At 35.4% G+C, this 11,568-nt stretch overlaps 1 protein-coding gene and 1 long non-coding RNA gene across 5 annotated transcripts in view; both read left to right on the forward strand.

Annotated features, from left to right (window-relative positions):
• The window catches only part of LOC149785619 (ras and EF-hand domain-containing protein-like), a 104,783-nt gene extending 98,965 nt beyond the window's left edge, over positions 1-5,818 (forward strand). Inside the window, exons 14-18 of one of the 4 annotated variants that reach the window (XM_089979438.1) lie at positions 997-1,078; positions 2,470-2,584; positions 3,898-4,026; positions 4,585-4,661; positions 5,194-5,817. In XM_089979438.1, coding sequence (XP_089835564.1) covers positions 997-1,078; positions 2,470-2,584; positions 3,898-4,026; positions 4,585-4,661; positions 5,194-5,287 — 497 coding nt within the window. In that variant the 3' untranslated portion in view covers positions 5,288-5,817. Of the gene's footprint in view, positions 1-996; positions 1,079-2,469; positions 2,585-3,897; positions 4,027-4,584; positions 4,662-5,193 lie in introns of all 4 variants that reach the window. The other 3 variants (XM_089979439.1, XM_089979436.1, XM_089979437.1) reach the window with 3 other exon arrangements.
• A 9-nt stretch (positions 5,819-5,827) lies between these two features.
• LOC149785620 (uncharacterized) lies at positions 5,828-7,187 on the forward strand. The gene is made up of 2 exons (XR_016425426.1): positions 5,828-6,695; positions 6,786-7,187. It is a non-coding gene; the product is annotated as an uncharacterized LOC149785620 (long non-coding RNA).
• Positions 7,188-11,568: the final 4,381 nt, after the last annotated feature.

Consider the following 11,568-nt stretch of genomic DNA (forward strand, 5'->3'; position numbering starts at 1 on the left):
ACGTTCATGTCTATGTTGTGGTAATATATATCTAAATCAACGTAATTTTAACTAGCACTATCTTTGTAAGTACTTTCAGATCTAGATCCCAGTCTCTTACTGTTCAGGCTATCACTTTTTACATGCTTGCCGATTTGATTGCAATTACCACAATTGGGAAACTGGGGGTGAGGTGTCTATCTAGTGGTAATATGATATCTATAAAATCGCCTCTAGCTACCAGTTTACTTCAGTAAATACACGTCAGTAAGGCAAGTTCAAATTGGAACTTAAAATGTGAAGAAACTGTTAATTTATACCTTGTTTATTTTGACATCCTTTGAGGTATTAAGACGTTTAAAATATATAGCACTTATCTTTACATGTGACAGACCGACGATTGATATGTGAGGTATATCAGTAATTACTTCTTTTAAACAATTATCAAATTCCTCTGCTTCTTGCTGCATTTTTGAATTTTGATTACACAAGTCAGCAGTTGACAGATATTTAAAACCTCGGGCTCAAAACATTGAATATGAACAAGCCTTCGCCCACCTTCTTCTTCTTCTCTCCCTATGGGTCTGACGTAGCATAATGTCTGGCCGTGATGGGTCCGATTACGTAACGTAATGTCTGGCAGTCATTGGTCCGTGGACGTAACGTAATGTCTGGCCGTCATGGGTCCGATGACGTAACGTGATGTCTGACCGTAATGGGTCCGATGACGTAACGTAATGTCTGGCCGTCATGGGTCCGATGACGTAACATAATATCTGGCCTACAAGTACTATTTTTTATGTATATCATTTGAGAAAATATAGAAAACAAAATGAACACAGTTTACGTATGCCTATCGCCGATGGATACGTAAGGCATTTGTAACTGTCATGACAAATGTCGGTGTTAATTTCAGTGTTAGATACTTATTGTACCTCTAATTTTGACAAATTTCGATCTTCGAAAAATATCTATTTTTCAATTATAAAATCGAACATGCCTTATATGTCGTGGTAGGTGTGGACTTTCAAACGAAGATAATTGAGCTTGACGGAAGGACAGTGGCGCTACAGCTGTGGGACACCGCTGGACAGGAACGGTAACTCTTGCCATATTGATTCACACGCTTTTATTCTTGCTTCACTGTTCAATTGTGTAATGTGTGTGTGTGTGTGTATATATATATATATATATATATATATATATATATATATATATATATATATACACACACACACACACACACACACACACACACACACACACATGCATACATACATTAGACCTACTTCATTTCTTCTTTTCATCTTCTCTCCGCCCCATCACTCGCTCTCTTCAGCTGGATGGACAGATTTTAAAACAAAAAGCATAATAAAAATGCCTAAAAGTTGACTCCAAATAACAAAATGTAAAATTCGAGTATTAACGTTCTAAATTTAGTTATCTACAGGAATCCTGCAAGTTATGAGTAACTGAAATTGAACGGTTGCCATTAAATATCCTATCACCATAATGTGTGCCTTTTACACTCTATGATAAACAGGCACATTTTTAGGGGGACATATTTAAATATAGTAATAAAATTAAGTAGCGATTTTAACTCTCAACACATCATAACCATGTTTGTAAACGATGAATTAGATATTTTGTCGATTTAAACTGCCAAGGCCAAAAACTACTGTTTTAATGAATGCAGAAATGAACAACACACTGAAGACCAAAGATCCATACAGTAAACTCAGAATCATTGACATATTTTATTTAATAATGTTACAATCCTTGTCAGATGTGACCGCTACGAGATATTTCTACAATAACCCTTCCCCAAAAATTTACTTAATCCACGCAAGAAATGTGTCATTGAAAATAAAAATCACTTCATTTTCGTTTGAGAACAGTCATTACTTTGACAAGATATGCAATTTTATTGATTACATGTGCAAGATAAATTTGTAAAAGTTCGATCTCCTAAAATTGTAAATTTCGGAACTTCTTTTTCTCGATGTGGTAATGCAGTGGTTATTCGTACTATCACACAATGGTAAACAGCTCCATGCAAATCGACGGTTTTGCCTTAAATATATAATCAAGACATTTGCAATTTTAGTAGACGTAGGGAAAAATTTCGTTCTTGAAATTGGAAACATTTTGTATTAAAACAATGGTTACCGCTACACTATTGAAATATTTCCTTATATTTCCTACAAAGAACCCCATAGATTCCCCCCACCCCCCCCTTTGTATCTTGCCCACCTCTACTCCAATGTTTCACCGTTTGAATAACAGTTACAATTCTGACCAATTTTCCAAAAAGACAAACGTGAGTTTTATGAATTGTCAACTGACATTGAATTCACGCAGCACTTATTTTTAAATTCTCTTTTAGTTGAAACGATTTGCTTACCAGAAGTATTGGCTAAACTCTAATTTAATTTCCTTCGATTTCATATTTGACCTATGTTTTCCTGTCATCTCTCTTCCGTATAACAGGTTTAGAAGTATCGCCAAATCTTACTTTCGCCGTGCGGATGGCGTGCTCTTGTTGTACGACTGTACGTACGAACGGTCCTTCCTCAACGTCCGGGATTGGGTGGAGTCGATAGAGGTAAGGATTACCTTCAGCATGTTTATGAAACAACGGACTGTCCAGTGTCTTAACATCCCTTCTATTTTCTATTTATGGTAACTTCTGTTTTGGGCTTATTTCTCAGGTCATTTTGGTAGAAATTTTAATATGCAAGTACAGGACCACAAGTCTCCAAAACGATTGCATTTAGCCAATGGGTAAAGGGGACAAAGTTTTGAAACTAAAATGAAAAAACCAACAAATGGCCCAGTTTTAATTTCACCTAATCAGAAAGCTGAAATCCAGCCTAAATTTTATCTTTAAGGTTAAAGTTTTTTTTGTGATAGCATTACCTGGAGTTCCAAGAAAAAGAGGCATACAAGCGTTGTCTTTCCTGTCAAGGCTTTTGCGTTCACACATACATCATTTATAAATATTACATATAAATATGTGTGTGTGTGTGTGTGTGTGTGTGTGTGTGTGTGTGTGTGTGTGTGTGTGTGACTTGGATTGTTAACGTAGCTTTAACATTTTTTTCAGTCATATCGCTACGATGTCTACAGTGTGGCAGTTTATAGTGGTCTAGCACTGGGGCATCATGCCGCAGACATATAGCATGATGTCCCACCCAGTCACATTATCCTCACACCAGGCCGACCAGTCCTAACACTAACCTCTTAAATGCTGAGCGCCAAGCGAGGTAGCTGTTAGTACCGTTTTTATAAGTATTTGGTATAACTCGGCCGGGTATCGAACCCACGAACTCCCGCATCCGAGGAGGACGCTCTAACCACTAGACCACCGGAGCGGTCCAGAGAAATAAGAGTAACTCATTATGCAGTTTGACTGGTTTACTTATCGTTCTAAAAGTGGATGGGGCCAAATGCTGCGTTTAGGTACTGGGTTGGGAGTGTGGATGGGGCCAAATGCTGCGTTTAGGTATGGGGTTGGAAGTGTGGATGGGGCCAAATGCTGCGTTTAGGTATGGGGTTGGAAGTGTGGATGGGGCCAAATATTGCGTTTAGGTACGGGATTGGGAGTGTTTGGGAGGAGCAATAAGAATGTGTAAAAGTACAGGCTGGGAGTCAGTGGGTGGTTCAAATGGCTGCATACAAGTACAGTGTAAAGAGCGTGCGTGCTAGGCAAAACTCTTGATGTTTAACAGAACAGTAGCTGATTGAATAATAAAAATAAATATTTTGATTTTAAGACAACAAAAAAAGAAGTCTGAATTAAAATCGAAAGTTAAATGTATGACCTATGTTAAAAGAAAAGGAATAACTTATAGAAAGCATAACGGTATTTCGAAGAGCCTGAATTTACTTTGTTATTAGATGAATTTCGTTTTTGAGTCTTCTCAGGAAAGTACCATGAAGAAGTTACCAATAATGCTATGTGCAAACAAGACGGACCTCCGACAGGAGTCGATACAACAGGGACGGAAGGTTGTCACTTATGAGGATGGACAAAGACTTGCAAGGGTCAGTATATGACCGCAAAGTTAATTTTATCGCAACATACTAGCATCACAACAAAACGAGATTAATTTTCATTATTAAGATCGTGGTCAAAACACTCGTACAATAAACTAAATGAATCGAATTCTGTTCTTTTCTATGTATGTGCTCATATTGTCAGTTTTGACAAATTGTTATGTTTCTTAGACCGGTTGATGCCTGCTATGTGCCACAGTGAGATATCAGTTGTGACAGGATAGCCTTGTGTAACGTCGATGGTTGATGCAAAATGTGTCTTGTATGCGTGCTTCATCGCAAAGTTAAAATTATTTCAGCCACGTGCATATCAGTCATTTGTCAAGAATCTCAAACTTGAATTAGACAACCGATCTGTGTAACCGCCATTCATGTTCTGTGTGTGTGTGTGTGGGGGGGGTTCGTCCCCCTTTTCACCATATCTTGGTTGCCGATGCATTTTAATTATACCTGATTCGTTGGCCTTCGCTGCTTTCTTAGACAAATGTGACTAAAAGACTAACATCAACGCTGGGTATGAATAATAAGGTGTTTTGTATTCTTTAGGATTTCAAAGCATTATTCATCGAAACAAGTGCCAAGGATGGGTCAAACATTACAGAAAGTGTTACTGAGCTTGCCAGGTAAGGCTGAAATTTGCAGAAAAATAAAATAAAATACACACAACACAATAAACAATTTATGTCCGAGAATTCATATTTTGAAGCGTGTATCACATTTGAGTGCATAAGTTTGATAGCGCAGCATTTTGCACCAATTGATCTCGACTCATATTTTTTAACTCAGTAGCCCCAAACAATCGTTCAGTATAGAACGTCAACACATGTTTGATTTTTTCCGATCGGTGATAAAATACATTATTTTGTGAAGGACCTAGATGTTTGCTTTGGACAAAATCAACGAAAATAAACATTTATTTCTATCATTCTAATAAAGGGACAGAATTCTCAAGCATGACAATTTAAAAACGGAGAACATCTCGTGAAGTGATTTGGACTGAGAAACAACGAGTCTCGGAAGGACTAAATTAAAAATATATCTGTATGAAAAAATATCATTATATGACAAGGATGGATTATAGTTCTGTATACATGAAAATTGTGCAATTTCAATGAACTGATAATTATAAACATGAGATTCCCCAATTCCTTGCAGAACCATGCGTGCTAATGAAGACCTAGAAGTTAAAACAGTGGGCCTTCAGCTCCACGATCCATCAAAGCAGAAGTCTGGTTGTTGTGGTCGTTAGGAAAAGACAGCCTGTTAAAAGGTTGTTAGAGAAAACAACCCGCTTAATGTATGTTAGGGAAAGACAACCCGCTAAATGGTGATCCATTCTATTCCATTATTTTCCGACAGCTAATTCAGGACTACAGTGTCTCATATTAGAAAACTGTTATTACTGTATTAATCTAGTCTTCCAGATGGATAGCATTATATTTTGTAAATTTGTTTCATATTTTTGCATTTATTTAGAGGAAATATTGTAGATTCAAACATCATTGCATATTGCCGTTTTATCTATAAGATGTTAACAGCTTACTAGAAATAACAGCTTATTTGAATTCATTTTCGCTCTATTTATGTATTTATTTAATATATTGTTATTTATTTCTGTTTTTATTCCAATATATTCAGTATTCATGTCCCAACCAGCTGTATGCTGTCTTTGGGCTTGGAGCTCTTTCCCTGCCCTCGTTTAGAGAATCTAATCAGAAAGGAATATATATATATATATATATATATATATATATATATATATATATATATATATATATATATATATATATATATATATATATATATATATATATATATATATATATATATATATATATATATATATATATATATATATATTCCATAATATTAGTACATTTTTAGATGAAATGTAAGCATAAGTACCAAGTAATAAGCTTTACAGAGGAGTCACGCTGGCTCAGTGGTTAATGAGCCGGACTGGCAACCGAAAGGGTACAATTTCGAATCGTACCATCTGACCATCCTGGACTGTATATATATATTCCATAATATTAGTACATTTTTAGATGAAATGTAAGCATAAGTACCAAGTAATAAGCTTTAAAGAGGAGTCACGTTGGCTCAGTGGTTAATGAGCCGGACTGGTAACCGAAAGGGTACAGTTTCGAATCGTACCATCTGACCATCCTGGACTGTATATATATATATATTCCATAATATTAGTAAATTTTTAGATGAAATGTAAGCATAAGTACCAAGTAATAAGCTTTACAGAGGAGTCACGTTGGCTCAGTGGTTAATGAGCCGGACTGGCAACCGAAAGGGTACAATTTCGAATCGTACCATCTGACCATCCTGGACTGGTTAGCGTGGTGTGTTCTTGGGCAAGACACTTTATTGTACTTGCCTTGACACTAAAAAAAACTGTAAACACGAAACCAAACCAGTTACGCACTATATTGAGTGATACATTATCACTGGCAGTTCTCAAGCAAAACGGTTACCGCACTTTATTGAGTGTTAAATTCCGTCCTATACTAAAGTGTCTAACACTAGTCTAGTCATTAACATAAAGTAGTTTTAGTTAAGGTCTAGCTCTGTATTAGCTGCATAGTTAAATGCTCGACTTCTCAAAGTCATAGAGGACTACACAATTAGCCACTAAAATAGCATAGGTATAAATGATTCTGTATTAGCTGCATAGTTAAATGCTCGACTTCTCAAAGTCATAGAGGACTACACAATTAGCCACTAAAATAGCATAGGTATAAATGATTCGGAAGTGCAAAATGAAAAATTAATATGAAAACATGAAATAAAGAAAACGTTTCACTTTGTGAACACAGAATATTTCTAAACGAGTGTCACGTTACGACATTTTGTGCATATTTTTCGTTTAATAATTTACCGCTATACTGTAATTTAAATTTCGCTGTTTCTTCATATCTTTTGCGGACACTGGTTCGATTCTCAATTGGGGAATAATTAAAATTATCTAACTTGTATCATAATATTCTATATTCAGTTAATTTCATTTCATATTATCACGCATCCTTCTGTAGGACCCAGTGATAAAACTCTTTCTCTCTCTCTCTCTCTCTTTCTCTCTCTCTCTCTCTCTCTCCCTCTTTCTCTCTCTCTTTCTCTCTGATACAAACGCCTCGATATATATATATATATATATATATATATATATATATATATATATATATATATATATATATATATATATATATATATATATAATGTGGGTGGGGTGGGGTGGGGGTGATTATATCAGTCAATAGGAAATCAGTAATATACCCATACATTACTCCATGTACAAGTTTCACATTATCATTACCATTGCTCTTCAGGTAAGTCTTCAGCTACTTGGAGAATATCTTTCTCAATGCCATGAAGGCGATAAAGTGAGTAAAGTATCGAGATATTACCGATTAATTTTTAATGAAAAATTATTTTTGTATGTTCACTGAAATATGGACGTGTTCACCTTTTTGTATATATGTATCTTATGTATTTAATCAAGCTATGTATTTAATCAAGCTAGGAAAAAGGAAAGAATATTTTGTATAAAAATGTAATTTCTAATTTCATTGCATCAATTCATATAGTTAATTTTCTTCTAACTCAGTTTTAAGCTGATGTAATTTTGAAAATGTTTGAATTGGTTATATATGGGGTCACACAATAATAAAAATTGTTGCATACGATCTGTTACAGATGCCTTAATATCAGCCATACATTTTGATGCAAACACCTTGATAGTATCCATACAATCTGATACAAACACCTTGATAATATCCATATAATCTGATACAAACACCTTGATAATATCCATACAATCTGATACAAATGCCTTGATACCAGCCATACAATCTGATGCAAACGCCTTGATAATATCCATACAATCTGATGCAAACACCTTGATACCAGCCATACAATCTGATGCAAACGCCTTGATAATATCCATACAATCTGATGCAAACACCTTGATACCAGCCATACAATCTGATGCAAACACCTTGATAATATCCATACAATCTGATGCAAACACCTTGATACCAGCCATACAATCTGATGCAAACACCTTGATAGTATCCATACAATCTGATGCAAACACCTTGATAATATCCATACAATCTGATGCAAACACCTTGATAATATCCATACAATCTGATGCAAACACCTTGATAATATCCATACAATCTGATACAAACGCCTTGATACCATACATACAGTCTGATACAAACTTCTTGATACAATCCATACAGTCTGATACAAATGCCTTGATACCATACATAGTCTGACACAAACGCCTTGATACCATGCGTACAATCTGATACAAACGCCTTGATACCATCCATACAATCTGATACAAACGCCTTGATACCATGCGTACAATCTGATACAAACGCCTTGATACCATCCATACAATCTGATACAAACGCCTTGATACCATGCGTACAATCTGATACAAACGCCTTGATACCATCCATACAATCTGATACAAACGCCTTGATACCATGCGTACAATCTGATACAAACGCCTTGATACCATACATACAGTCTGTTACAAACGTCTTGATTGCATACATACAGTCTGATACAAACGCCTTGATACCATGCGTACAATCTGATACATACGCCTTGATACCATCCATACAATCTGATACAAACGCCTTGATACCATCCATACAATCTGATACAAACGCCATGATACCATCCATACAATTTGATACAAACGCCTTGATACCATCCATACAATCTGATACAAACGCCATGATACCATCCATACAATTTGATACAAACGCCATGATACCATCCATACAATTTGATACAAACGCCTTGATACCATCCATACAATTTGATACAAACGCCTTGATACCATCCATACAATCTGATACAAACGCCATGATACCATCAATACAATTTGATACAAACGCCATGATACCATCCATACAATCTGATACAAACGCCTTGATGCCAGTAGCAAGTCTATATGATTTAAATATTTCTCTATACTTCCCGAATGGTATTTATTTTATCTAGTGCAATTAGAATAATTTAACATATTTAATTTTTTTTATGTGCAATCTTTGTTAAGGTTAGACACCAATCTATCTGTTTCTATTTCCAATGTGACTTTATGATAAGTATTTGATTGTAATTTGATACTAACACTTCAACTACTAACTACTGTTTTTGTTCAAACTTGATGACCCCAAAGTAATTCTTTATGCTGATGTGTTTAGCTCATCATTCTAATTAACAAGCATTGGAGTTATTAGTCATTATGAAAAGAGTGTATGATAACATTTCTTATGCACGGAAGCCGTGGTTGCACGTTCTGAGAAAAACAAAAGTTCCAAGTAACGGTGGAGGTTCGCTGTGATACTCTAGTGATAATATTTTAAGAATATTTGTTGATACAAGTTAAAGACGAATATGTGTCTGCTGTTATTAAAGCTCGTTTCTAGTTGGAAGGGGTGTATATCTAAGCACGTTCCGATACAGTAGTCACTTTTCTAGTGACGGCAGATGCATCAACAATGTTAAAATTTTGCGTTCAGAAACAGTGGTTATAATGACAAGCTTACGGACTAAGGCCAAACACCGGGTTTCATGTTTAAATTGTTCGTTGCGAAACTTCTATACAAAATCGTCCTCTCTGTAGCAGCTCGTGTTGAAGATCTGATGTACTTAAATCAGTGCCGTCTTAAGGCTTGGGCACACTGGGCAGTTGCCCAGGGCCTCACGCTTCTAGGGGCATCATGCTGCCCATATTGTTAATGAATATTGTCCGGTAGGCTTTGCCCAGAGCCTACAATGTTGTTAAGACGGCCCTGACTTAAATATAAATTGCTTTTTTGCTTTCAATATAATGTATATATCCATGTATACGTTTTAGCCCACTCACCCCCACTGAGTCCTTCGTGTGTACGCCGTAGTTGCTTAATGCGTTGAAAAAAAGATTTTCTTTTAAAAAGAACTTGTCAGTTTGAAGTTATTGCAAGAACAAAAAATATAGACAGATCTGTTGCTGATTCTTCTAGACGATATGTGCACCCATTCCCTTGACCTGATCTTTCCGTTCATTTTAGACCTGATCTGTCCACTCGTTCTTTGACCTGATCTGTCCACTCGTTCTTTGACCTGAACTGTTCACTATTATTCAACCTCATTTGTCTCCTCATTACCAAAATATATCATATATACGTTTTTTATGTTTTTATTTTTTTCTGAAGCTGGGCACGCGTTTCCCCAAGTAAATACGTTATTGTATATATTATATCAATTTGATACTGTGTTACAAATACTGTAAGGAATAACGATACTAAATACTTTATATGGATTTTATTCTGGTGTAATTAATTAAAATATTTTCAGATATTTTCTTTTTACTATATATATATATATTTTAATTTGACACCCACTTATCCTTGCTAGTTCATTTTCGGGACATTTCTAGAATAAAATATGGTTTAATATATTGTAGTCTTCAAGACTAAATAAGTATGGCCTCTCACAGTGGATGCATTGTATTAAATATTTGTCTTAATGTCAATCTGTTATGTGAAATACATTCAGTACATACCCATTTTTAATCATTTCGATCTGGTATTTGATACGGGTATTCGGTACATATTTATGTATCGCACACCTAGATTTATTTTAGTGTTTTCATGACGTCCGCGCATCGTTGTTCTTCGATGCTCCAAAATCGAGCTGTATAAAATCCAAAAGGCTTAGAGTCCCAGTCAGACAGCATATCTTAAGATATTTTAAGGCATGAATAACGGGTATATAATAAATATAAAACTATATTCCTGCTTTATGTTCCTGGAAGACAACACGTTTGATACAAAAATATGGTTCACTTTATTAAAACTTGGTAGCATGTAACATAGTTCCAAATCTGCTTTCTTTGTTTAGACGTTACGAAATTAAAGTTCGTTCCACAATGGTTTTATTTCCGTTATTTACATGTTACTGATAGGCCAGAATGTTTTCCCTACCGTTTTTGTCGAGCACATGTTGGTGGAAATATATATATATATATATATATATATATATATATATATATATATATATATATATATATATATATATATACTGGCACTTTTCAGGCGTCGCTGCTAACAGTTGTATAAATATTTTAGTTTAAGCTTTCCATTTTAGCGTACGATCTGATTGCGGGCCTGGCCTTGTCCAAAAACGCCGTAGAAATCGTGACGATTCCGGCGGACGTCAGAGTACTTTAGCCTTCACTAAATAAAAAATAAAATCCGAGTACCGTGAGTCTAATTTCCAGGCCATTATTAAATAATTGCCAAACGAAAGACGGTTCAAGCCGGCCTCAGTTTCCATTTATTCTGAGGCGCTTGTTTGATTTACTGATTTGTATTTAGTTCAATCATTGCAACGTTATTTCTAAGTTATCTTTTAGTGTTAATTACCTTCATGGACATGTTTAAAAATAAATTATTTCACGGAATATTGTATGCGTTTTCCTTGGACAGGAGGCTGCAGTTTCGCTTCTTTCTC

This window comes from Sinohyriopsis cumingii, chromosome 13 (genome assembly GCF_028554795.1).
Source record: "Sinohyriopsis cumingii isolate HCF-2022 chromosome 13, ASM2855479v2, whole genome shotgun sequence".
Lineage (NCBI taxonomy): Eukaryota > Metazoa > Mollusca > Bivalvia > Unionida > Unionidae > Sinohyriopsis > Sinohyriopsis cumingii.